Here is a 27,670-nt window from a genome sequence, read left to right on the forward strand (position 1 = left end):
CAACAAAGTGAGATGCCAGCTGGCCATCTGTACATCTGACTTGCAATGGTCAGGCTTCAGGTTTTATACCCTTTACTTATCACTAGGTTGCCAATCAGCTATCTTTTTCTTTTTTGCTTCACCTCGAGATCTCGCTACCGTTAGAATCATCTTTCCTGGAGACATCCTTTTATTGGTGGAAAAATCTTTGGCCACACCCATTTAAAAAAAAATATCTCAGGTAACATGATTCCCTGCACCTGCAGTGTTCTAGTGCCATCCATCATCATCCATCATTTTTAATTAACATGTTTTTAGTACCATCTTATCAACTACCTATACACATCTTCTCTCTGAGCTTGTTAGGTACTTTTCCATCCTCACAGACCCTCTGACCTGATTTAACCTGGTTTCTGTCTGAGACACAGCAATACAGACTTTTACATGAGGCAAAGGAATATCTTCAATAAGTGCAACAGAGAACATTGAGCTAACATTGGTAGGCTGCATGTTCATAAATTAGTCAGAGGTTTGTCTTAGACTTAAAATGTTTTGCTATGATGTGAAAATGAACACGCACAATGAGAAACATAAAGTTAGACAGCGTCTTTTTTGCCTCAACACTAGATAAAACATACTTTCATATTTCACACGTGTGACATCTCTAGTTTTAGTAAATGATTCTTCACAAATTCCTGTCAGCAACTAGTCATCTCACCAATTATTAATAACAGAGTATTTTTTTCCCGTTATATAGGGACACATCTATACTTACATATGCACAAGAAGTGTAAGAGTGTATAATTAATTCCCCAGGTCAAGAATGTGTTTACCTTATTAAAAATATATATGTGTGTTTCTGTGTGTTTGCACTGCACATTACCTCAAAAACTGAGCGCACAAACACAGTGTCAATGCCTAACACTGATTAGCCAAAAAAGCTAAGCGCTTACATGGTGTAATATTTACACTTTATTTATAACAAGTTCTGCCATTGTTTTGAATTTGTGCTCAGAGCCTGTTCCATCAGTTTTGGCACACATTACTGACGGCTTTTATCATCTTTTGTTGTATTTTCAACACATTGTTGAATGACAATATTAGATTTTAACTGTTTTTCATCCTCGCAACTGTACAATGTTCTGAAATTCTGCTCAAGGTACAAACAGCAGCTCATGATTAAAATCTCATGAAAAATTAGTTGGTCATTACAATCACGTTGACTCTGGCAGGAAGAATATGATCAATAAAGTCGTCTACTAATTAATCCCTCGGTTCAGAAATATTCAAAGTCTCTTTAAATACGGAGGCTTCAACTCAGTGAATTATCAATATGGCATTTATGCATGAACACCTCGATTAGCCACAAATTCACTTTATGAGTACTTTTGACATAGTTCTCTCTCTCTCTCATCCCGGTCACCAAGGCTGCATTTAAAATTTTTAAAATACAGTAAAAACAGTGAAATACAATTCCAATGTAAAACAGCTGTTTTCTATGTGAATATATAGTAAAGTGTAATTTATTCCTTTATTGAATTTATTGATTTTAAAACTGGACATATTTACATGATTAAAATTTAAACAGTAAAATAATAAAATAATAATAATATTACACATTGACTTGCAGAATATTGTTTTAATGCAAAAAGATAATAAAGCTCAATTTCTTTCACAATCTGACCTCTGAGAGTATGTATTATAGTGTGTATTATTGTGCGTGTGTGTGTGTGTGTGTGTGTGTGTGTGTGTGTGTGTGTGTGTGTGTGTGTGTGTGTGTGTGTGTATAAGGAATAAATTACCTTGCTGTCTGGATGTCTTGAGCGGTCCGGTGTGGGCTGGAAATGATTTTGCGTGATTGCTGGCATCCCTGCTAAAACAGAGGTGGAATAATAAGGCCAAGAGCCCAGGGATTGTGGGAGAAGTGCAGTGACCCCATTCTGCAATCTGAGGATGAGTGTGTCTGGATTACATGCCAGGAAACTCTCCTTCTGCTCCAGATTAACTGCATGTGTCTTCACACTTTACAAGGGTTAGAAACACAACAGATTGGTTTCAGTTTAGGGTTTGTCCATGTCCATGTTCTGTTCATTTAGTTAGTAAATCGTGAAATGATCAATAGTCATTGTACTGGTAAATTTCACGAGTGTCTGAGATGAATGTTAAATACACTCTCATGATAGTCATTGGCCCAGCTGCCGGTTTTATTATTCTGTCTTATGAAGTATGAAGCTGAAGTATTGAATATGTAAGAACAGAATTCAGAATGGCACTGTGAGCAGGCTTTCAGAAATGGTGAGATGTACAGCGTTTGATGATTAACCCAGCGTGTGATTGACAGGGTTTCCTGACGTAGATCACACCATTCAAACCCAGTGTCAGGAAAAAGTGTCAGACTCTCAAAAAAGAAAAGATGGTATGCTTACTTTCTTTGGAGCAGATTTCTCATGGCACTGATGCTGTGGAGGAAATACCAAACAAATCAATGTCTGCACCTCTGGAACTGAAACATTTTTATCAAACACGGCTGGATGTTACATGACCTAGTTCAGCTCGGCAATCTCCTTAAAGGTTACAGCAGTCTCTCCAACCCACTAGGAATTCAAACAGCCAATCTCATCTCATTTCATACTTGAAACCTCAACCGGCGAGCTGTAAGCCAGATGCATTTTATTCCCTGAAATATCATCTAAATCTTAGTGGGTGAGATTTGTCTGAGTGAAAATGGAGAAGTGATGTGTCCCAGAAAACTCCAGACCAAATAAAAGTCAAAATTGTCCATATTTAACTCAAGCTTCTAAATTCTTCCAAAACCAATGGAGTCAATTCAAAGGTTCACATGATGTTATACAATCTTACAATATCATGTGACAATATCAATTCAAGTCCTGCATATTATATATATTTTATTACAATTTATTTATTTATTTATTTTTCAATTGCTAGCAAGCATCGGTCATGTAACGTGCCAGAGAAAGCAGGCGAAGGCGAGGATCTAAATGCAGGATTTTTAATAAAGCAACACATTAAACAGATAAAACAGAACTCAAGGAACAAAACCACAAGGATCACAGAAACAGAAGCAACCATTACATGTACAACAACTGATAAAGTAACAAGTGAAACGCAAGGGCTATAGATACACAGGGGCAAACAAGCTTAACAAGGTAATGAGGAAACAAGATACACCTGAGGAGACTGATCAACATGAAAGACTACAGAACATGCCACAAGACAGAACATAACAAAAGTCCTCACAAGACAGAACATAACAAAAGTCCTCACAAGACAGAACATAACAAAAGTCCTCACAAGACAGAACATAACAAAAGTCCTCACAAGACAGAACATAACAAAAGTCCTCACAAGACAGAACATAACAAAAGTCCTCACAAGACAGAACATAACAAAAGTCCTCACAAGACAGAACATAACAAAAGTCCTCACAAGACAGAACATAACAAAAGTCCTCACAAGACAGAACATAACAAAAGTCCTCACAAGACAGAACATAACAAAAGTCCTCACAAGACAGAACATAACAAAAGTCCTCACAAGACAGAACATAACAAAAGTCCTCACAAGACAGAACATAACAAAAGTTCTCACAAGACAGAACATAACAAAAGTCCTCACAAGACAGGGGAACACAGGCTGAGATTGTGACCGGTCAAAACTGAATCCACATGTTCAGAACTCTTCACACATTCAGTGAAACAGAAGTCTATTTGGACCAAACTGTGAATCATTTCTTATTGCTTTAACACAAAATGCATTCAATGACCACATTTTCCAAAATCCATGAACACTTTTGTCATTCATACTTCAACTGTACAACACTATATATTTGCAGCAGATTTTTCCAATGCTAACACACTGCTTTCAAAACTGATAAAAGTACATTCAAATCAGAATAATGATAAACTCTGTGCATTTCTGCTAGAATTATATTGAAATATAAAATCTTAGTAGAATATTTACAATAAAATGAAATAACAATTATTACTAACACAACTAATTGCAATTTCGGCTGAAAGCTGACCCAGGTGTCATGTTTTTAGTCTTTTTTTGGTTATCTTTTGGTAAATCGGGATGGCTTGAGAATGATTTTGTTTGGAAATATGGTGGCAGAGAGAGGGAGGACGAGAACCCTCACAGTATTGTCCATCCATCCATCCATCCATCCATCCATTCATCCATCCATCCATCCATTCATTTTCCAAAGCACTAGTTCTATGTAGGGTTGTGGGGAGGCTGGAGTGTTTCCCAGTGTCTTGGGTCGTGGGCAGGGAAACACTCTGGACAGATGTCGGTCCATCACAGGGACGATACACACACAGTGTTTGTATGTATTGTGTTTGTTCTGTTGCTGCACTTCGAATGGTAATCGAGGTGCTGACCTAGTCCTGTCTCTAAAGTATACTTGTTGCATTTTAATTCACCAGTTAATAATGATTATTCTGTAGCAATGTTTACTGAAGACAAATGTTCATACAAGTCATAATGTAATAGGTATTATGCATACAAGTGATGTTTCACAGCCCTAGACATTGATGATTTCATGAATGAATGAATGAATGCTTTTATTGTGTTTTGCTGTACAGGGCCGTCACTAGTGGGGTGAAAGGTGACAATTATAGGGGCCCCCAGTGCCCAGGGTGGAAGAACTTGGTGGAAGAGCAGGAGACTGACTGACGGAAACATGTCGGGGAAAATAAGGAGAGGAAGGCCAGGAGAGATATGATATATCCCAGTCGATAAAAAACGTTCTTAAAAACAGGTTGTATTGTTATTTCGCTAGGAATAAGAAAACTACCGTCTACAGCCTGCCGGTCCTGTCACTCTTCATTATCGGTGCGCACCACAATCCACCGAATGATTACGTGGTCAAAATCCTTTTACACTATTGTAAATAGAGTTACAAAATGTACATGAGTCACGACGCATTGCATTATGCACCTGACCTGCCGGCTGATGATGTATTTATTACATCAAGAAAACACGAATAGCCTACAACACACTGCACTTGAATGAATAAATGTATTAGCTTTATTTAATAATATATTACCAGTTCCATATTATCTTTATTAAAAAATAAGACAATCAATTATTTGATTTTTTAAATTTGACTGCATTCTTGTCAATTTCTAAATGTTTACTTTTTGATTTATGAATTATAACAGACTGATGGGGGAAAAAAACATTTACTGTTACTTTTTCAAAATTGGTTTTATTATTATTTAACAATTTCTTGCTTTTTGTTACTTTTTATTAGTTGTAATTTTTATATAAACATTTAACTTTTAAAATGAAGGTTTTTTTTTTTTTTTTTTTTTTTTTTTATGTGGATAAGTGCTCACGGAAGAGATGAGTTTTCACATCAATATTTTTTCGGGGGGCCCCGAATCCTCTAGCAACGGCCCTGTTGCTGTACACCCAAAAGCACTATACAATCATATCAGGGGTCTCCCTTCAAATCACCACGATTTCTACATTTACACTTGTTCATTTTTATCAAAAACTACTTACAAATCAGGAATACAGCAAGCGATTCATCGTGAAGAGGCAAACAAACACAAGAAGTGCTCAAAATACGAAGTTTCAGAAATTGCTTAGAGAAGCATAAGCTAGAATAGGGAGGGATTAAAGGAAAGTGAAAGCATAGATTTTTTTTTATGATGAGGTTAAGTGTTCACAGAAGAGATGAGTTTTCAGCTTGAATGTTGTCAGGGATTCTGCCTTCTGGATGAAAGCAGGGAGAACGTTCCACCACAAGTAACAGTGAACGAAAATGTTCTTGAGACTATCAGTCTGTTGCATTACGAAATGTTTCTGTGACTGATGTGTCTTTGATCAGAAAAGTCCATAAGAGTTTTTATTAAAGATCAGCATTCTTTCCATTGGTAAAGTTCAGTAAAATGTACCATAGAAAATAAAGATTTGGAGTCCTTCTCAGCTGTTAAAGTGAAGGACATTTGAGAAACACATGAACACTAAGCCCTGAGCCTGAATGAGCCAATTATATACCGCTTTCATATGTACTACTGTACACCCAAAGCTCTTTACAGTCATATCAGGGAATCTCTCATCAGCCACCACCAGTGTGAGCATCCACTGGGATGATGCGACGGCAGCCACAGTACAACGGCGCCAGTGTGCTCACCACACACACACACACACACACACCAGCTATAGGTGGAGAGGAGAGAGAGTGATACAGCCAGTTCAGTGGATGGGGATTATTAGGAGGCCATGATTGGCAAGGGCCAATGGGTGGAATGTGGCCAGGACACCGGGGTCACACCCCTACTCTTTACGAGAAGTGCCATGGGATTTTTAATGACCACAGAGAGTCAGTTTTACGTCTCATCCGAAGGACGGATACATCAACATCTGTGCATGAGAGGCTGGTATAGGTGGGCTTATGGGCTCTGCATATTGCAGTTAAATCTACTTTCTTGTTTTGCATCATTCAAAGATGATAATATCCCCCAAAAAACTTAGCTTGATGCAATCCTCCAGACTGAGGTGAAAACGGCAGTAAAGCTTTGGTGGTGCAAGATAAAAATCGTTACAATGACGCTTCCCGATGAGACGGCCCTGTGCTTGAGCATCACAGACTGTTGATCCAGAAACACATCATACTTCTGTAAATCATGTAGCAAAGGGGTGATATCATGCACTCAGTTGCAAGACCTACAGAGGGCATTTCAAGTCATCATAGGTGCTTATAGAAAGCAAAGCTTTGGAACAGAGTGATAGTCTTCAGCCCGTTACAGAACGGATGGAAATGGTTTCACTCATTCAAAGCATGTGGGTCGACAACGACCTATGGGTCTATGGGTCTATCTGGACACTGTCCTACGACACGCAGACATGAACTCGAGTGATGATAAAGCATTTTAGCTGCACTGAGGGTGGAATGCCTTCCATCTGAAACTCCCTCAAACTATTAGCTGGAGAAAAATGTGTCAGCTTGGGGGGGCTCGTCTCTTAGCGTCTGATTTATCGCTGTTTAATTATGACTGTGTGTCGGCGCTCCAGGCAGAGGGTAATGTTTTTCTGTGGGAATAGTGAAATCCTTCCTGGATTGTGCTCAATAAATCAAAACTCAGTGGGTTGTTTTAAAAACAAGACAGAACACAGCAAGAAGTGTGTGAATTAAAAATACATCAGCAACTAACAAGCACACTGTTGAATCAGTGTCCAGAAACACTTCAGAATCAGAATGACATTCACAGATGGACTTTCTTTCTTTCTTTCAGATTCAGATCCCCTATTTAACAGAATGAAAGTGTTTTAACTTACTCAGACTCTGATGTTCCCTCTTCTCCTCCTCGTCTCGGGGGGGGGGGGGGGGGGGGGGTGGTCCTGGCCTCATATATCCCGTACAGAGGCTCCTGATGTCGATGTTTAGGCACCAGAGGCTTTAATGTCCCCATCCATTGTGCCGTGAGGTAATCGATGGCACTCAGGGCCGCAGCTAATGTGATTTATGAGCCTATTTTTGCTGTTATGCTCCATGTACAAATTGTCTTTGGTGATGTAAATTTGCCATCTTCCTGCGTTCTTGCTGACTCCAGGGCTGATTCACAAAACGGATGTAATTTATTTATGTTTTTTTCCCCTCTGGGCTCCAGACACCTGCAAATCACATCAAAGACAGTTCACTTTATCTTCATTGCTTTGTGTTTCCCTCATCCATACTGTCATTAACAGTCACACATCACTCATATTACTGGCTGGGTTGAATGATAGAGCTATTAGGCTTGACATAAATAAACATGCAACACAAAAACCCCACTGTTCTTATTAATCTACAGCAAATATGACAGCTGTAAACAATCTAATCTATACAGAGAGAAATGTTAATCACTATTTAAAAAAAAGCTCTGTTAAAGCAATACTGTAATACATGGAGAACATCAGCATCTCTGTGGGGGTTTGTGCTGTTTTTAAGTTTAGCTTGTGCTTAATTAACTTGCATTATTGCATTAGATCAGAGTACACATCTTGAAGATGAAGTGAGCATTAAGTAATTAATAAATTATTTTGATAATAAATTTTATAAATACATTTTTTGAACCAAATTCTCAATAGCCTAAACCAATTTGTTGAAATAATCACTTTTTCTGTAAAACATTAAACAAGTTCAGGCAGTTAGACACCGTTTGCAAATCTCATGCATTCTTTTTGCAAAGCTCAAAAATCAACCGTAGCGTCAATTTTGGCTGGTCACGTTAGTCAAGCCATCAGTGACTCTCAGCTGATCCTCTACCTGTAGGAATACGACTCCTATCACTGTACTCATATATAAGCTCCTTCAGTATTATCAGCAGCTGTCGTGTTTCTCAGGAGCGGATTACCCTCCTCCCTCCCCAGCTCCTCCTCTAAACACTAAAAACACATGCAGGCAAAAGTTACAGTTTTTTAATCTGTGAGTGTGTGAGTTTGTGTGTGTGTGTGTGTGTGTGTGTGTGTGTGTGTGTGTGTGTGTGTGTGTGTGTGTGTGCGTGTGCGTGTGCGCGCGTATGTGTGTGTGTGTGTGTGTGTGTGTGCGCGCGCGGTGTGATGCGTGCTCTTTTCGAGCGAAAGCAGAGGAACCTTCTGTTGTGAGACTCGTTTCCAGTGAAACGGGTGACACATAGCAAACGGCACTGCCGTGGTCATGAAATCCACCACGTTGAGATCATGTGACCAGCCGATGCAAGTTAATATGAAATAAAAAAATTCACTTCTACTCTAGATTATTTTAGTCCAGCTTTCTTTTGAAAATTGCAATTGCTGTGAGGATCGCTGCTCTTGTGTATTATAAACTGCTGGTGATGTTCCACATTTGTAAGAGGTTAGAGATAAATGTGTCAGCTAAATAAATAAACAGACATGAATGCAAGATAAAGAGTATAAAGGAGAAAACCTTGTGGTGTTTCAGGCAGCATTTACACAGCATTTCCCACCTGAATAAAGTCCAGTATGTCTTCCTCAGTCCGAGGCTTAAAAGTGTAAAGCTCCGATGTTTTCCTTTAGCCCTGTTATATAAACAAAGCCCTAGTGAAATGAATGTCTTATCCATTTAGTGCAGACCAGTGGGTTTGTCTAAAGCGTATTGAAACCTGGGGAGTTGATCTGTTTGGCTTCTTCTGATCTTTAGCCCTTCCCTGGTTCTTCAGCGAGTCTTTAATGACCTGCGATGATACAGTGCCTGTCTGAAAACCCAAGGGAAGCCGCTGCACTCTGAGCTAAACCTTTAACCTTCACTGCACACAGAAATAACTCTCTCACCTCCGAACAGACTGACAATCAATGAACGGCCTGACCAAGGACAGTCCTTAAACCCCCGAGTCCTGCATTGCCAGACTTCTGATTAAATGTCAAATGGTCCCGTCTTGCTGCTTATTCTGACAAAGAAACGCTTGCTTAGACAGGAGGAGACCCTTAAAGCGGTCAAACATACCACATATTTGCATACCATTTAGGTTGTTCTAAAATAGAAAATAAATAAATGTAAATACAGACACAGAAAAAAAGCTAAAAATGTGTAGAGTCGGAACCGATCAGAAAAAAATTACTGATTAATAATAGTGTGGCCATGTGGCTACACGAACGCGATAAATAATTCTGTACTATACATTTTTAAGGTCAGACAAGTAGCTTGTCAAGGGTTGATTTGTAAAGAAGGACTACACGCCTCCGCACATATATATTCAAACGCGCATACCTGTGGACTGAACGTGTGATGCGCATGTGCGCGATGTCGGTGTTTGCGCAGAGATAACTGATAATCGTTTGCACCTTCGAAACCTATTTCCGGGAGTGTGTTCTCGAGACACCAGGCACTGTTTTGTGCGGATGAGCGGCCGGAGCGTGTTAAGGATTTTCCTGTTCGAACGGTATCGTGTTAGTGGCCCCTAAGTTAATAACTAATGATCTTCACAACGGAAGTGAATCAATCAAAACTAACTTTAGCTGGACAATAACTTTATTCTAGAGCTGCTGTAAAGCCTAAACAATCTCTGTTACTGTAATCTGCTATTATCACTGTAAAGCTGCTTTGAAACAATCTATATTGTCAAAGCACTGTATAAATTAAGGTGACTTGACTTGACTTTGACTTGATTATTTCCGGATAACCAGAGACTAGTTCTAGCACTTTCTCTGCAAACCTGTTGTGTTGTAAACAACTTTGTTTTCATGGACTGATAAAAACACTGATTGTTTTTGAGCATTACTCATGGAAGAAAGCCAACCAATCAGATTAGAATTTACTTCATTTCAGATCATAAAAAAGATTGAATGTAAATCTACTGCATTATATGCTGCACGCTTAAATACGTTCAGCTAAAATTAGGCTGAAATAGGTTGACCTATTTGTGCATGCAATAATATACAGAGCAAGTTCTCTGAAGAGACAGACGATCATCAGACAGAGACGCACAGCACCAGAGCAGCACAGGACATGTTTGTTCTGAGTAATTGCTTTTGGCAGGAGTAATGGTTCAACACTGTTCACTAAACATAAATATAATACACTCAGGAAATAAGAGTGAACTTTTATCTTTCTTTAATTTAGGCGGAAGAACAACTCTCCTGAGCAGTTTATCAGTGAAAGCGTATCAATAATACTTCCCACAATCAAAAAAATAATGAATAAAATGTGATGACCTTATTAAAAGAGATTCTCAGCACATCATCTGAGAGAGTGAGTTCAATGCAATGCTCAGGCTAACGACTCTTTTTAAAGCTCATCTTGGAAATAGATGAATACCATGAAAGACATGCAAATGAGTTGATGAATTATGAATACAGCATTATGTGGGTGGACTGTGTGACTTGAGTAACTAAAACATCTCATTCTTTGACAGAATTACACTAGCTATCAGAATTACATCTCTTCTGTCACTATGAAAGAGATGCTGGGAAACATCACGACCATCATCTTCATTTCAGTATGTTGTCAAGTCAAGTCGTCATCTTCATTTATATAGCGCTTTTAACAATGTAGATTGTTCCAAAGCGGCTTTACGGAGATACAAGGATAGTTTAAAGTAACAAAGATTGTTTTGGCTTTACAGCAGCTCTAGAATAAAGTTATTTTCCAGCTAAAGTTAATTTGATTGATTCACTTCCGTCGCAACGATCATTAGTTATTAACTTAGGGGCCGCTAACACACACCGTTCTAACAGGAAACTCTACACAGACTTTAAACGCTAAACCTGTGAGAACGCTGATGGCGCACATGCGTATTACGAGTTCAGGCTATTGGTGTGCGCGTTTGGATATATGTGCGCGTTCTGGAATTCCCTACAAACCAAGCCTTAAAAAACTACTTGTCTGGTCTTCACATTTTGATACAGAATTGTATCACTTCGGGGTAGATACGCGAACCACATTTTCCCGACAACGCTTTATCTGTAGAGTGGTAAAGTGATCCTCCATAAGGAGAAACTAGTTGGCACTTTAGCACCCCGCTATGACATCGGTGTCGGTAATTGTTGTGTAATGCATGGCAGGTAAAGATGAACTTAGCAGAATTACATTTTAAAGTTTACAGTGCTGTATCCAAACACTTACTGTTAGTGCTGTCCATATATATAGATAGGCTACTGGAATATCTGAAATGGTTCCAAAACTCATTTTCCACAGTATTGATACACCGATAATCAAACAACAAAGACAAAAAAAATTACCCTCGGCTGAAAAACTTTTGTAACTTTAAATGTAAGGATTAATCTGTATTTAAGTTTTACAGTTAAGACTATTCAGTGTTGTTTTACATTTGATTACTTTATTCAATTTCTGTAGTATTTCTTTTCTGAATACTACTGTTAGAACTACCTGAAAAACTAAAATTTAAGCACTGTTTTTATTTTTATTTAGTTGCATTTATTTCTGCTATTATTTGTTTATATGTGCTATTATAACTGTTTTCTTGTCTTTTTATAAATTCAGTTCAAAGTTTGAAATCGAATGTCCTTGTGCTGTGTGCGAGCTATTGCAAAACATTACCCCACTGTACCCCATGAGATGATTGTAATGGTAATTGATCAATGTTTATATGTGAATAAAAGCCTAAATTAAGAAGTTCATCATATATTTTGTCTCTTCGGTGGACTTTTATTAAACTGCTGGATTGAATACTGATTGCCTAGAATTTCATTGGATGGACAAAAAATTATGAGATAATATAAAAAATATCCATATGGCAGTATATATGCCAGATAATTCCATTATCAAATTATCGTGCTAACATTACTTCATGTGAAGCTTGTATGTTTTTCGACCAATTAGCCATAACGGTAAAGAAGGGCGACTCCGTTTTTAAGAAGAAACAAGATTTTAAACATTTCTTTCTGGTCAAGATGGACTGGACCACATGATGTGTGTCATTCTTTTTGGAAAGCACATATTCACAGAAACCGTCTGACACTGGCACGAGTAAATGCTTCTTCACACTCACTTTAATCATGCGGTCAGCCATGATGGCATGTGCTTGGCATATGTTTTTTTTCTCCATTCTGCCCTGATGGAGTTTTGGTTCCTTGCCACTGTCGCCTTTTTCCACCTTTGTTGCCATTGGCTTGGCTTGCTTAGTTGGGAACACTAAATTTAACAATTAATTTAATATTCAACAATATTATTGATCTGCCTGCATTACACCATAATATGAGAAATGAACTGAGCTGGACGATGACATCACGGTTTACTCCAGAGCGGCTATATATATTTATTACATGGCTTGGTTGAATTCCAATGTAGAATGCGGTGTGTTATTTCTTGATAACAGACCGCTGCGAAGTATAACTGTAACGGTCACCAGCTGGAGTGCCCTTGAGAGCCACCAGAGGGCACTCCACATAAGACTATTATCACTCACAAACTACATTTCCCAATACTCTCTGCCCGGACTCATCACTTATCACTGATCACATTCACCTGTACCTCATTCACTGATTGCATTCACCTGTCTCATCCTGTTAGTCTGTCTATTTATACCATGTTCATTCATTCACTCACCGCGAAGTCTTGTTTGTGTCACACTGCATTTCTGAGCATTCTCCTAGTTTTCGTGTTTCTTGGTTCTTGATATCTTGCCCTGTTCCCTGGATTACTCTCTTGCCTCTGGTCCCTGCCTGCCTGTTTGTTTGTTTTGTTTGTTTCTTTGTTTTGACTACCTGCCTGTGTATGACCCTAGCCTGTACTTTGGATTACGCCTCTGGATTGCCCCAGCCAATAAAGCTGCATTTGGATCTCCTACTTCGTGTCTCTGAGCAGTTTCGTGACAGAAGACTTCGCCACACCCAGATCCAGCAGCAATGACAAACATGGACCCAGTAACTAAACTCTGCTCCATCTTCCAGGATGGTCGCCCCATAGAGGACTATGTGGGTGAGTTTGTGGCTTGTTGCCACCTGGCCCCACTGGACGACAGGGAACTCATGGATTGCTTTTGGATGGGACTGGATCAGGACGTGAGTTTTTATTTGCCTGAGGCTGACCCCAGATGGACTCTGGTTCAATATATAGATTTTGTCTTGCTATTTTGTGGGTCTCCCTTCATAGTGGGCGAGGTTGAGCCCGCACTTCACGTCGCTTCTGCTGATCCAGAGACTGTTCACGTCGCTTCTGCTGATCCAGAGACTGTTCACGTCGCTTCTGCTGATCCAGAGACTGTTCACGTCGCTTCTGCTGATCCAGAGACTGTTCACGTCGCTTCTGCTGATCCAGAGACTGTTCACGTCACTTCTGCCGATCCAGAGACTGTTCACGTCACGTCTGCTGAGCCAGAGCTTCACGTCACGTCTGCCGAGCCCGCACTTCACGCCAGATCTGCCGAAGCCAAGGCAGTATGCGTCATGCCCGCCGCCCCTGAGACAGCAAGCGACATGCCCGCCAAGCTAGAGTCTTCACCGCTGGTTCCGTCCAGCTCAGAGCCCTCTTCGCCGCTGGTCCTGCCCAGCTCAGAGCCCTCTTCATCGCTGGTTCCGTCCAGCTCAGAGCCCTCTTCGCCGCTGGTCCTGCCCAGCTCAGAGCCCTCTTCGCCGCTGGTCCTGCCCAGCTCAGAGCCCTCTTCGCCGCTGGTTCCGTTCAGTTCAGAGCCCTCTTCATCGCTGGTCCTGTCCAGCTCAAAGTCCTCTTCGCCGCTGGTCCTATCCAGCTCAAAGCCCTCGCTGACGCTGGTCCCGTCAAGCTCAGAGCGCGCTGATCCTGATCCAGAGACTGAGCTTCACGTCAGTCCTGCCGAGCCAGAGCCAGAGCTTCACGTCAGTCCTGCCGAGCCAGAGCCAGAGCCAGAGCTTCACGTCAGTCCTGCCGAGCCAGAGCCAGAGCCAGAGCTTCACGTCAGTCCTGCCGAGCCAGAGCCAGAGCTTCACGTCAGTCCTGCCGAGCCAGAGCCAGAGTTTCAGGTCACGTCTGCCCGTCCAGAGTCTCGTCCCGCCGAGACTGAAATTGTTCCTGAGCCTGAATCTGATCCTGATACTGATCCTGACCCTGAATCTGTTCCTCTTCCTCTTTCTGCGCCTGTGTCCTCGGACAAGAGGGCCGACTCCACGCCTGTGTCTTCGGACAAGATGGCCGACTCCACGCCTGTGTCTTCGGACAAGATGGCCGACTCCACGCCTGTGTCTTCGGACAAGATGGCCGACTCCACGCCTGTGTCTTCGGACAAGATGGCCGACTCCACGCCTGTGTCTACGGACAAGATGGCCGACTCCACGCCTGTGTCTTCGGACAAGATGGCCGAATCCACGCCAGTGTCTCCGGACAAGATGGCCGCCGCCGAGCCAGTGTCTCTGGACAAGATGGCCTCCACCGATCCAGTGTCTGTTCAAGTCACGTCTGCCGAGCCAGTGTCTCCGGACAAGATGGCCGCCGCCAAACCAGTGTCTCCAGACAAGATGGCTGCCACCGAGCCAGTGTCTCTGGACAAAATGGCCGCTGCCACGTCGACTGAGCCCTCAGCAGAGATAGCCGCCGACATGCCTGAACCTGAGCCCTCAACAGAGATCTGTCACGCTGTCACGCTGTCTGTTCCTGTCCTTGAGCCGGTCCCTGTGTCTGTTCCTGTCCCTGTGTCTGTTCCTGTTCCTGAGCCGGTGTCTGTTCCTGTGCCCTGGCCGCCTGAAGGGTCGTCTCCGCCCTGGCCGCCTGAAGGGTCGTCTCCGCCCTGGCCGCCTGAAGGGTCGTCTCCGCCCTGGCCGCCTGAAGGGTCGTCTCCGCCCTGGCCGCCTGAAGGGTCGTCTCCGCCCTGGCCGCCTGAAGGGTCGTCTCCGCCCTGGCCGCCTGAAGGGTCGTCTCATCCCTGGCCGCCTGAAGGGTCGTCTCCGCCCTGGCCGCCTGCACGGTCGTCTCCGCCCTGGCCGCCTGCACGGTCGTCTCCGCCCTGGCCGCCTGCACAGCCTGCTCCGCCCTGGCCGCCTGCACAGCCTGCTCCGCCCTGGCCGCCTGCACAGCCTGCTCTGCCCTGGCCTTCCGCCCTGCTGGAGTCTTCAGGTCCTCTTCCGCTGCACGGGCCTGGCCCTCCATCCCGCCCCCGGGTTCGCCTCCGCTCCACCTCCCTCCTGGACAGTTTTAGGAGCGTCTGGAATCCGCTCCTTAAAGGGGGGGCTATGTAACGGTCACCAGCTGGAATGCCCTTGAGAGCCACCAGAGGGCACTCCACATAAGACTATTATCACTCACAAACTACATTTCCCAATACTCTCTGCCCGGACTCATCACTTATCACTGATCACATTCACCTGTACCTCATTCACTGATTGCATTCACCTGTCTCATCCTGTTAGTCTGTCTATTTATACCATGTTCATTCATTCACTCACCGCGAAGTCTTGTTTGTGTCACACTGCATTTCTGAGCATTCTCCTAGTTTTCGTGTTTCTTGGTTCTTGATATCTTGCCCTGTTCCCTGGATTACTCTCTTGCCTCTGGTCCCTGCCTGCCTGCCTGTTTGTTTGTTTTGTTTGTTTCTTTGTTTTGACTACCTGCCTGTGTATGACCCTAGCCTGTACTTTGGATTACGCCTCTGGATTGCCCCAGCCAATAAAGCTGCATTTGGATCTCCTACTTCGTGTCTCTGAGCAGTTTCGTGACAATAACACACCGTTGCCATGAAAAACAGAGCGTTGCTATGGACGCAGTTCTGTTCACTCTGGCAATATAATCGTTTTTAAATCAATATTTTGAGTCAAATTATTGATTTATTTGTTAGGTAGCCATGTAATAAGCGGGATAATGTATAGTGAGGCCTTTGTTATAACGAATACAACCCCTTCAGGCTGATTCAAGACCCCTCCACTTCGCGTCGGGTTCCCGATCAGCCTGTCGGGGTTGTATTCGCTATAACAACCGCCTCGCTATACATTATCCCTTACATAAATGAACTAAATTAAAAACTTTTTTTTTTAAAACAAAAATGAACCATCACTGAACTTACTTAAGCTGGACTGTGACGCTATTTTCTGCTGGAAACAAACTCTGTTGCATTACTTTCCTGTTATCTCTGTAAAGCTGCTTTGAAACAATCTGTATGGTAAAAAGCGCTATATACTGTAAATCAATGTGACTTGAATAAACAGAAACTGTGATTATTGTTTGGCGATTGCACTTTGGGTTGAATCCATCAGAACCACATATGATGCTGAGTACAGGGCAGCTGCAGGTTCCTCTTCCAGCTGTGTGAGGAACATGTATATTTCCTCTATCTGACCCTGAGAAGACAGAATAGCATGACAGACCCTTAGGCCTCGTTCAGACTGTCAGTCCAAATCCGATTAATTGTGTATCCGATTGGAATCTGATCTAAAATTATTGATGTCCACACTGTGTATCGCAACTGTTCAGATCCGATTTCTATGTCCATGCAGCACTTCCGTTTTCCGTAATATCTGCATTCGTTTCTATGGCAATGACGTTGCGTTGGTAGACATACGCCAAAAACAACAACGGCCGCAACATGGAGGGGTTTGCAATAGAGTCTTATTTAAATTTTACAATGCTGTCGCGCATGAGCTGCTTTATTCCGCGCTGTCGTCTCCATTATATTGTCATTTTCTGCTTGTCCGGCACTTTGCAACAACACAGCATTGTTTCGGCAGCGACTTTCGACATGTTTCCTATAACAACGTCTAACGTTTACGTTTTACGTGCTGTGAGAAAGTCACATAAACCACGCAAAATCCGATCAGATCATTCAGACTGAGACAGATTTCCAGAAATGCGATTTAAATAGGATTTCAAACCACATAATGAATGAAGCTTGAAACAGATTTGTAAAGATCGGATTTCATGTGATTTTTAACCGTTCACACTATCTAAATCTGATCGGATTCCAATCGGATTTTCATAAAAATTGTATTTAGACTGGCAGTCTGAAAGAGGCTTTAGTACAATAAGATCAAAGACTGACAGGACACTGGACACAAACTCACTATAGAGAAAACACATAACTAGAGGAGAGGTTTGTGTCCACACTGACCAAAACAGAACTCGGACAGAACTGCACTTTTCTTGCACAAAATACACAGATAATCGAGAAATGTTGTCCAGAAAAACTGCTCTAAATCATATAGCCAAAATGACAAACGTTGGTTTGCTCAAGATTCATGTCAATCATTTCCTTAAAAACTCAGAATGTTGTCTAATCAGAAACACGGACCTCCAAAAACACAGAGATTCTCTTCTCTGAAATAATAAAACACAAACGTACACTCAGAACCAAAATCCCCTGACACTAATTGTAAACACAACACAAGTGTCAATCAAAGATAATCAAAACCCATTTGACTTCCTTGTTACTGCAAAGCATGATGGGATGTTAAATGAAATGATAAAACAAACAAGCACTAAATTCCAGTCGGCCATAATAAGATGATTCAGTGTGGTTGTGAGATCCGGTCTTGTCTCTGATAACAGCCTTCATCTTTCAAAATGGAGATAAATTTGACCACAGTAATTACAGATGTATTTGTGTGAAAGTTATTCTGCAGTATAATAAACTCCTGGACTTCATCATGGCACACAGATTAAAAGTTAGATGATCACATGTTACATACTTAAACTGAAAAACATACTGCCCAAATTACAGGCAAAATGTCTGCATGTTTTATTAACTTTATTGGATTCAGACTGGCGCCAAGGATTATTTTACAAACCTATAGAAGGTGGTTTAGGAAACAACCTCAATAAATCAATACACACTGAAAGTAAATGACAATGGAATTAAAACTAGCAAAAAAATAATCTTTCCCAGGAGCAAAGAGAGACAACGCTGACATTTTTCAACATCTACATCAATGAACCGGCATTGAGACTGGAACGATCTGCAGCCGCTGGTCTAACTCAAATCAAATGTCTGCTCTATATCTATAAATAAATCATGCAGGGCAGAATCAGTCAAATATTCACAAATAAAGGAATGGGCAGCATTCTGGAAGCATTTATAAGTCATTGAAACCCCTATGGTATTCAAGCTGTGAGCAGAGGATCCAGTCGCTCTTTCAGCATCGCTAACATCTACTAACCCCCATCACACCGATTCTCTTCATTAGTACCTTCTTTTTACTGTGTGTATTTGTGTGTGAACATGTATTTTTTACAATGCTTTAGCAATGCTTTTTTATCCTTTTTTACCAAGCCAAATAACGCTATTTGAATCTGAATCAGAGAGAGAGAGAGAGAGAGAGAGAAAGAGAGAGAGAGAGAGAGAGAGAGTTGAAGGAGCCACATTGTGTCAGTGTGTGAGGAGAGCAGGCAGAGGGAGAAGCAAGTGCACACATACACACACACCTCATTAACACACATGGGAAAAGAGGGAGAGAGAGAGAGAGAGAGACTGGATTCCTTGCTCATACCGCCAGCATTCCTGGTTTTCCTGATGCAGCGCGTCGAGGCTCCGATCCGCAGAAGAGAGTGTGTGCTAGAGAAGAGCAGATCCACAGCTGACAGATCTGAGGACGAGCGGTCAGGACACACTCAATCCCACGGCATCTGCATTCACAGGACAAAGAACCACACGTACACATGAACCAGTGAGACGATCACCAGCACACCTTGGCGATTTCACGCTACAGTAAGTGGATTTCCATCTAAAATAACTTACCTGCTCTAGCTGTAAGTTTTTAGTCTGAAGCCAAAAAGTGATGTTAGCTTTAGTCTGCTTTTTCCCCGTGCTGAAACCAAACCCCCCCTGAGACGTCCACAGCAGCCTTTTCTGCACACTCCAAACTTAAGTGGATTACATCCGAGGCATTTGGGATTTTTGTGGGCTGTAATTTGAAAAGACATGCTGGACCGCAGGATACAACACAACCAGGGAACTGTGCGCGTTTGCTGTCACTTTTCATATGGATTACAGCACTAATCTGTTCTCATCGAGCACACACACACATGAGGACGGTCCACAGCTCGTCATTATGGTGAACTTCACTCAGAGGAGAAAGTAGGTGTCCAGTCGGTTTCTTTTAAATGTCTCCTCTGAGAGTACATTAAATGCATCTGTGTCTGGCTGATGGCCACAAAAAAAAAAAAAAAAGATCTTTTTAATGCAGCTATGAAGATTCTGAAACAGTGGCCAAAACACTGTCAGACTAGAGATTTTTGAAGATTTTACCTAAACATGATGGTTTGTGCATGTTGGTGATTGAAGTGGTTTTGTTTGTGTCCAGCTAGTGAACCCTGGACCTCAGCCATGGGAGCAGTGTTGGGGGTAAGAAGAGTCTGAGCGCTCCCAGAATCTCCAGTGCTCCTCGAGGAGTCTCCCAGAAACGGGTTGCAAGGGTCCGCCGGCCCGGCTCACGATGGTGCCGCCTCCTCCCACCAACAAGCCCCACGTCTGCTTGTCCACCATCATCATCATGAGCAGCATGGCTCTGATGGACGCCTACCTCGTGGAGCAGAACCACGGGCCGAGGAAGATCGGCATCTGCATCATGGTGACGGTGGGCGAGCTGTGTTTCCTCATCGTGCTGAGATACGTGGCGGTGTGGGTGGGCGCAGAGGTGAGGACGGCAAAACGGGGATACGCCATGATACTTTGGTTCCTTTACATTTTCGTCTTGGAGATTAAGGTGTATTTTGTTTACCAGAACTACAAGGCTGACCGTAAAAGCCTGGATGCCTTGGCCCGGAAAGCTCTGACGCTCCTGCTGTCCATCTGCATCCCCGTGCTGTTCGTGATTCTGGTCGCTATCGACCACATGGATTACGTGAAGGCTTTCAAGAAGAAGGAGGAGATCAGAAACCGCTTGTTCTGGGTGGTGGTGGATCTGTTGGATGTTTTGGACATCCAGGCCAACCTGTGGGAGCCGCAAAAGAAAGGGCTTCCTCTGTGGGTGGAAGGACTGATGTTTTTCTACTGTTATATTCTTCTTTTAGTGCTGCCCTGCGTGTCTCTGAGTGAGATCAGCATGCAAGGCATCAACATCAGTCCTCACAAGATGATGCTCTACCCCATTCTGAGTTTGGTCACCATTAACATTGTCACTCTCTTCATCCGTGGAGGGAATATGCTCCTCTATAAGGACAACAGAGTGTCTGGGATACTTATGGCCAAGAACATCCTAGCCCTCGTTCTGAAGACGTGCAGCTTTGTGCAGTACCGGAAACAGTTGCAGAGCGCCCCCCCTGGGTTTGGAGTGGAATTACAGAAGAACTCTGTGCCGTCCGGTCGATCTGTACAGACGGCTCCTCAGGTAGTGTTACAGGAGCAAACGGCACTACCGGAGGTCACCACGTGTGAACATACGTGACCTGGGATCTGGGGACTGCACCTGCAAGGACACAACATCTCTGATGAAACAATGTGGATGTATGAGACATATTGTCATCTTAATGAGAAATACAAGTGGAGCATAATGGAATAAAGGCAGTCGGTAATTGCATAATTCAAAACTTTCTTTCTTATATATATTTGAAAGCATACTATTCCACCTTTCTTAATACGCCAGTGGTCAAACTCCAGCCTTTATATGTAGCAGTGGACTGGGGTTCAGGTTGGGCTGGTTAGTATGGTCCAGTTGGCCTCTGCTGGTAGATGTCATAAATGTCTGCGGGCAAGCAACATATAAATCACAAATATTTCATTATATTACAGTAGAAGTTTCACAAGTGACTGATTGCTTTTGGAGGCTCTTGACTTGACATTTGTCCTGTCTGCTGTCTTTGCCGTCACAGCTCAGGATAGTCACCAATGAAGGGTTTGGGACTGCTTTGAGACACAGGTGAAAATGATTTGCCATACTTGTTACTTAATAAAATGATTGTTGCATACTGCTGTACTGTCACTGGTTGATATATCTGGCAGAGCCGAGTACGATAGTAAACCATTTCAAACTTAGTCTGATCATAAATAGTGTTGTAAGTCTAACAGTCACTTTGAATAACTGTTAGTTTGAGAAGATCAATGAGTCTATCCCATAAACTCAAAGTTTCCTCATTTTATCAAACACATTGCAAGATTTATAGAGATCTATTTTTAAAGGTTTGTGGTGAGACCATAGAAACAAATGTGATTCTTTTGGGATTGTGATTACCTTTATTTTACAGTCATGAAATATCAAAAGCTTTAGGTCACTATTCATCCAAGCCAACAGGCATGTTTAAAACAGCAACATAAAAAGATAAAAAAAGACGTATAAGAACAAAACCCCATTAATGCAGCAAACAGCCTTTTAGTATAAAAGGGGGGAAGATTGTTATTCTGTGATGCTTTGATAAAGAATTGTGTATATTTGAGTGGTTGGGTGTGTTTGTTAAAGCATGTTTCACTCAGGTCAGACACACAAATTACTGATTAGACTGCAGATCGAGTATGTCTCGTATCCTAATTCTAATGAGGGCTTTTAATTAAACAGCATTACAAAGAGAAAATGACAAATGATTTTCCTCTCTTCATTTTAATCTCCAATTAGTGGCTATCTAATTGCAAATGTAGTTCCTCTTTGCCAAAACTATTTATCTGAAAATGCTCTTCTAACAGCTTGTCCGCTGGTGTAGTTAGTTAGGTGATCAATGAATGAAGACAAAACTCTAGTAGTATGCAAGATGATGTTTTAATTTGATCATGTTTGATGTTGGTTATGAATTAACAGTAAATGTACTGCTGTGTGAATAACTTCAACAGGCTAGTCTTGTGATGAAGAAACAAACCTGTTACTGCCTGCATTTGCTAACCTGACACGAAATGAAAGAAACTGACAGAGATTCACTTCAAAAAAATCCTGGGAAAATTTCAGCATCTCAGAACATTGTGATAACGATGCATTTCTTGATTTTATCCATGAGGAACATGCTTAACATAATTAAGTAAATAGGGTCAATTTTGATTTCATATTGAATTTAAACATTGGATTTTATTCATAAAGGTTTGGCGTTGACTTCTTGTCTTTAGCTAGTCTTTGTATTTCTGTAGCGTTGGTGTATTTGTGTATCCTCTTCATCATTGCCAGGAAAACAGGTGGTAATATTCTCAGGTTATATTTGTAACCATTAAAACGAACGATAACTGAGACGTCTCATTGATGTTCTGTGGAACTGCATGGCTTGAACACAAATAGTCATTCAAACCCCGTCTGCAGCCAACACTTTTTTATACCATTTGTTGTGTCATTTATAATGTCTAATTTTACATGCAGTAATATTGTGAATATATAAAACAGCAATATTGTGAAATATTATTAAAAATGAAAAGAACTGTCTTCTATGTGAATATATTGTAAAATGCAATTTATTCCTCTGAACAAACCTGAATATTTCACAATATTACTGTTTTTGCTGTATTTTTTTAATCAAATCAATGCAGCCTTGGTGAGCAGAAGAGACTCTTTCAAAAACATAATTGTAATGTTTCCAAACTTTTGACAGGCACTGTAATCAGAAGAGGCCGTCACATTTTCTGATCTGATGTAATGCTAACAAGTTTGGACTCTGCTTTTACAGCATGTGCACAGCAATATTATTTTTAATATTTACATTAGGGCTTTGAAAGTAGCGCAGGAGTCCTACATGTCAGCAGTCCTACTTCACATGGTGCACTAGGTGAGATCAGATATGAAGTTCCTCTGCTCACGTCAAAATTCATTTTCAGTTAGAATGGATTATCTAAATTTGTTTGTACTTTTTGGAGCTTGACAACCACAGCTTGGATATTATGCTATATGTCTCCTTTTGCGTTCACCTGAGGAAAGATACAATTATATTGGTTATGAATGACACAAGAGTGAGTAAATGAAGACAGATTTTTCAACAACATCCGTTGTTATGCTCGTCTCTCCCTCTGCGTTGGGCTCTTCTGTAAGGTTGATGTTTGTCTTCAGGGTTTTTTTCTGCACAACCTTTACACAAAGCCTGAAGATGCTTCATTCATGAAGTTGAAGTTGAATAAGTTCTCTGTACTCTATGTTTACCAGGCAGAAAACACACATGAGAAATTTCATCAGAATACATAATGACGTACCTCAGTTAACTCTCTCCTGTCTGTCAGATCAAGCTCAATGCAATTAAATCCTTTAACTACAGGGTGACCAGAAGTCCTGTTTTTCCCGGGCCAGTCCCGTATTTCAGCTCTATTTTTAGTGTTCTGACTTATTATGAAAAAATCACGTTTTGACCCATATTTCTTCTTTCCTAAATAGTCTTTGCAAGGTGATCATAAAAGTGAATAAATCTTCTGTCACATGAGGATAGCCAAATAAAAGGTAACCAATCTCGTCATTTTATATTTTGGGAACAAATTACCATCCAATCACAATTCGTGATTGATTAACTTTAGAGAAGGAGGGATATTAGAAAGCACGGAGATGATCAAGTCAGACGCGAAGATGTCAAAGAAGCATGTGTACATTTAATGAGGATCTTCAAAAAGAGATTATCATTATTATGTTATTATGTGCAGTAAGTAAATAAGTAAATCTTCAAAGTAAATATGTTGATGGATTTGTAGTATACTTATGAAATAAATGTATTTTAAATACATTTTGGTATAGGTTTTTTCACTAGGTACTTTAACTAAGATTAATAAATGCTGTTGATGTTCACTTCAATATTTACTAATATTATACTAACTTATATTAAATAAGTGCTGTAAAAATATATTGCTGAATCCAGCAGAGCTGGTTCAGGTTAGGAGAGTGAAGGAACAGCAGGCTTGTACAGTAGGAGTGAATCGAGGGAGGAAGGATCTGTTCCAGCAGCAGACCTGAAAGACAGCGTCGACTGATGAAGTTTAAAATAAAATAACATTAAGAGCCATCCAAATAAATAAACAAATAATAAGGATTTAATTACTGTTTTAAAAAAGCACATCAATTTGACAATGCCTCTGAAATCATACTCAAACTTCTTGTAAAATAACCAGAAAAGCAATATACCAACAACAAGACGCAAGCTCATACTATGAATTGTATTAGGAACAGGTTTGAGAACCACCCCAGACATCAACATAGTGTTGGCCCAGATCCGGCCCACATCTGTTACATTTGGATTCCATGCATAACAAATATGGGCCGGATCTGGGGCGACACTATGTTGGTGTCTGGGACTGCATTAGATGCTTATAGGATATGAATACTTCAGCTTTCCAGACATACAGTATGGTTGCTCATCCACTCTTGATCAAAATACTTCAAGCAAAAAAAGTTAGATTTCTGACAAAGAAAACATGCATAAATTACCTACAATTTCTGTTGGCAGACGCTGAATGGCTGCCCTTGTCTTCTCTAGTCTCTCTTCTAAAACCCTCATGAATCCTAAAGACTGTACAGTGCACAGGAAGTCTTCCGCTTCCTGATTGCCGTAAGAAACTCGGTCTTTAGCACAAGCGGACTGTAACAGGAACTGTGTTCACTGCACTGCTTTTATTAGTAATGCCTCTGGGGAAGGGAGGTAAAAGCTCCTGAAAAACCAAAAGTCATTAAAGTGTATCTTGAAAATTGCACTATGATTTTCCCTAAGGGAGGTGATCTAGTATATGTATAATCACACTGGGTTAGTTTTATGCAAATGTTTAAGAGTCAAACGATGAATAAGCTCTTGAGAGATTACGCTCAGTTCAGTGCAGTTCCATCAAGAGTTTAAATGTAAGATCTCTCCTCTGTTGGAGACTCATCAAAACATTTTTTGGCCTGCACCCCGTTTACCTTATGTGCAAATATATATTCTTAATTCAGCATTCAGTTCTTCAATTTCTTCAGGGTATTTTTCTCCAGTAGTAAATGTTTCGTTGGTAACCTTTATTTAACCAGGCAAGTCACTTAAGAACAAGTTCTTATTTTCAACAACAGCCTGGCAGGAGAGTAAAAATCTCCTTAAAGGAAATGCTCAATCGCATTGGCAATAGAACACGGAAATAAACGAATGCTGATTACAGTTACCATCATAGGCACATTGAAAAAATGTGCCTCTACCTACATTTTTTTCAACTCCAAAAATGTACCTATATATTTGACTGCAGTTTTCAGCTGAAATAAACACTTTTTTCACACATTTGATGATTAAAAGGACAGACGGTTAATTAATAAACTCTTATTTTCATGTGGCTTCTTGAACAATACTATGAATACTAGTACAATACTACGACCAATACTACGAACTTACGAACATAAAACAATTTTACTATAGTGCATAATCTGTAAACTAATACATTTTGACATTTGTGTCTCATAACCAGCACAATAAAACAATAAAAGTTAAAATGGCATGGCTACTTCAGCTAATGTGATTTTATCTTATGTTTGGTTATGTTAAGGGTTGGGTTTAATACATTATTTCCAAGGCGACTGAGCATTTCCTTTTAAACCCACTCACCGGAAATTTCATTTCCAAACTGCTGTGATATGTACAAGCAATGTAATAAAACATTGCCACATTCAAGTTCATCTGTGTCGGATATAACTGAAGACGCTTTTAACACTATTTATTGGACACTTCAGTTTGAAATTGTCACAAACATGCAAGAAAAAAGTCGGTGAGGGTGAGATGAGTCGAGTCGGTGAGGGTGAGATGGGTTGAGTCGGTTCAAGAGGATGAGACATTCAAGGGGGTGAGACGGGTTGAATCGGTGAGGGTGAGACGGGTCGAGTCGGTGAGGGTGAGACGGGTCAAGTCGGTGAGGGTAAGATGAGTCAAGTCGGTGAAGGTGAGACGGGTCGAGAGGGTGAGACAGGTCGAGTCCGTGAGTGTGAGACGGGTCGGTGAGGGTGAGACGGGTCGAGTCGGTGAGGGTGAGATGGGTTGAGTCGGTGAGGGTGAGACGGGTTGAGTCAGTGAGGGTGAGACGGTTCAAGAGGATGAGACATTCAAGGGGGTGAGACGGGTTGAATCGGTGAGGGTGAGACAGGTCGAGTCGGTGAGGGTGAGACGGGTCAAGTCGGTGAGGGTGAGATGGGTCGAGTCGGTGAGGGTGAGATGGGTCGAGTCGGTGAGGGTGAGACGGGTCGAGTCGGTGAGGGTGAGACGGGTCGAGTCGGTGAGGGTGAGACGGGGTCGAGTCGGAGAGGATGAGATGGGCCACGAGGATGAGACGGGTCGAGTCGGAGAGGGTGAGACTGGTCGGTGAGGGTGAGACGGGTGAAGTCGGTGAGGGTAAGACGGGTCAAGACGGTGAAGATGAGACAGGTCGAGTCCGTGAGGGTGAGACGGGTCGGTGAGGGTGAGACGGGTCGAGTCAGTGAGTGTGAGACTGGTCGGTGAGGGTGAGACGGGTCAAGTCTGTGAGGGTAAGACAGGTCGAGTCAGTGAAGGTGAGACGGCTCGAGAGGGTGAGACAGGTCGAGTCGGTGAGGGTGAGACGGGTCGGTGAGACGGTTGGGTGAGGGTGAGACGGGTCGAGTCGGTGAGGGTGAGACTGATCGGTGAGGGTGAGATGGGTTGAGTCGGTGAGGGTGAGACGGGTTGAGTCAGTGAGGGTGAGACGGTTCAAGAGGATGAGACATTCAAGGGGGTGAGACGGGTTGAATCGGTGAGGGTGAGACAGGTCGAGTCGGTGAGGGTGAGATGGGTCGAGTCGGTGAGGGTGAGATGGGTCGAGTCGGTGAGGGTGAGACGGGTCGAGTCGGTGAGGGTGAGATGGGTCGAGTCGGTGAGGGTTAGACGGGGTTGAGTCGGAGAGGATGAGATGGGCCACGAGGATGAGACGGGTCGAGTCGGAGAGGGTGAGACTGGTCGGTGAGGGTGAGACGGGTCAAGTCGGTGAGGGTAAGACGGGTCAAGTCGGTGAAGGTGAGACAGGTCGAGTCCGTGAGGGTGAGACGGGTCGAGTCAGTGAGTGTGAGACTGGTCGGTGAGGGTGAGACGGGTCAAGTCTGTGAGGGTAAGACAGGTCGAGTCAGTGAAGGTGAGACGGGTCGAGAGGGTGAGACAGGTCGAGTCGGTGAGGGTGAGACGGGTCGGTGAGACGGTTGGGTGAGGGTGAGACGGGTCGAGTCGGTGAGGGTGAGACTGATCGGTGAGGGTGAGACGGGTCGAGTCGGTGAGGGTGAGACGGGTCGAGTCGGCTGTCAAGCTAGTGACATTCGCTTGTCCTGCTGCGGCTCCTGTAATTGTTTAAAGCAATCGATTTCCTTTTGCTCAGTCAGTTTCTCTTCTCTGCTTTTTACCCTGGGGCCGGTTTCACAAAGATAGACTTTGACTATGGCTTAGATATAGTAGATAGTCAGACTTCAGATAGACATCTAAATCAGACCGTTGCACAAAGCA

At 42.2% G+C, this 27,670-nt stretch overlaps 1 protein-coding gene and 1 long non-coding RNA gene across 2 annotated transcripts; one reads left to right on the forward strand and one right to left on the reverse strand.

The window, feature by feature from the left end:
• Nucleotides 1-7,474: 7,474 nt before the first annotated feature.
• On the reverse strand, nt 7,475-19,454 carry LOC311069447. Its single transcript, XR_014603520.1, has 3 exons — nt 19,080-19,454; nt 18,832-18,967; nt 7,475-7,623 (listed from the first exon to the last, which is right to left on the reverse strand). It is a non-coding gene; the product is annotated as an uncharacterized lncRNA (long non-coding RNA).
• LOC311069446 (transmembrane protein 121) lies at nt 18,999-21,245 on the forward strand. Its single transcript, XM_084092626.1, has 2 exons — nt 18,999-19,049; nt 19,645-21,245. Exon 2 carries the CDS (start codon nt 19,777-19,779, stop codon nt 20,725-20,727), a length of 951 nt encoding a protein of 316 aa, XP_083948752.1. The 5' UTR covers nt 18,999-19,049; nt 19,645-19,776; the 3' UTR covers nt 20,728-21,245.
• The last annotated feature ends 6,425 nt before the right edge of the window (nt 21,246-27,670 follow it).

Source organism: Abramis brama, assembly GCF_963993115.1.
Source record: "Abramis brama genome assembly, chromosome: 19".
In the NCBI taxonomy this organism is placed as follows: domain Eukaryota; kingdom Metazoa; phylum Chordata; class Actinopteri; order Cypriniformes; family Leuciscidae; genus Abramis; species Abramis brama.

What these genes read in the sequence shown, in the direction of transcription:
- LOC311069446 (XM_084092626.1), top strand. Translation starts at nt 19,777, where the DNA reads ATGGTGCCGCCTCCTCCCACCAACAAGCCCCACGTCTGCTTGTCCACC.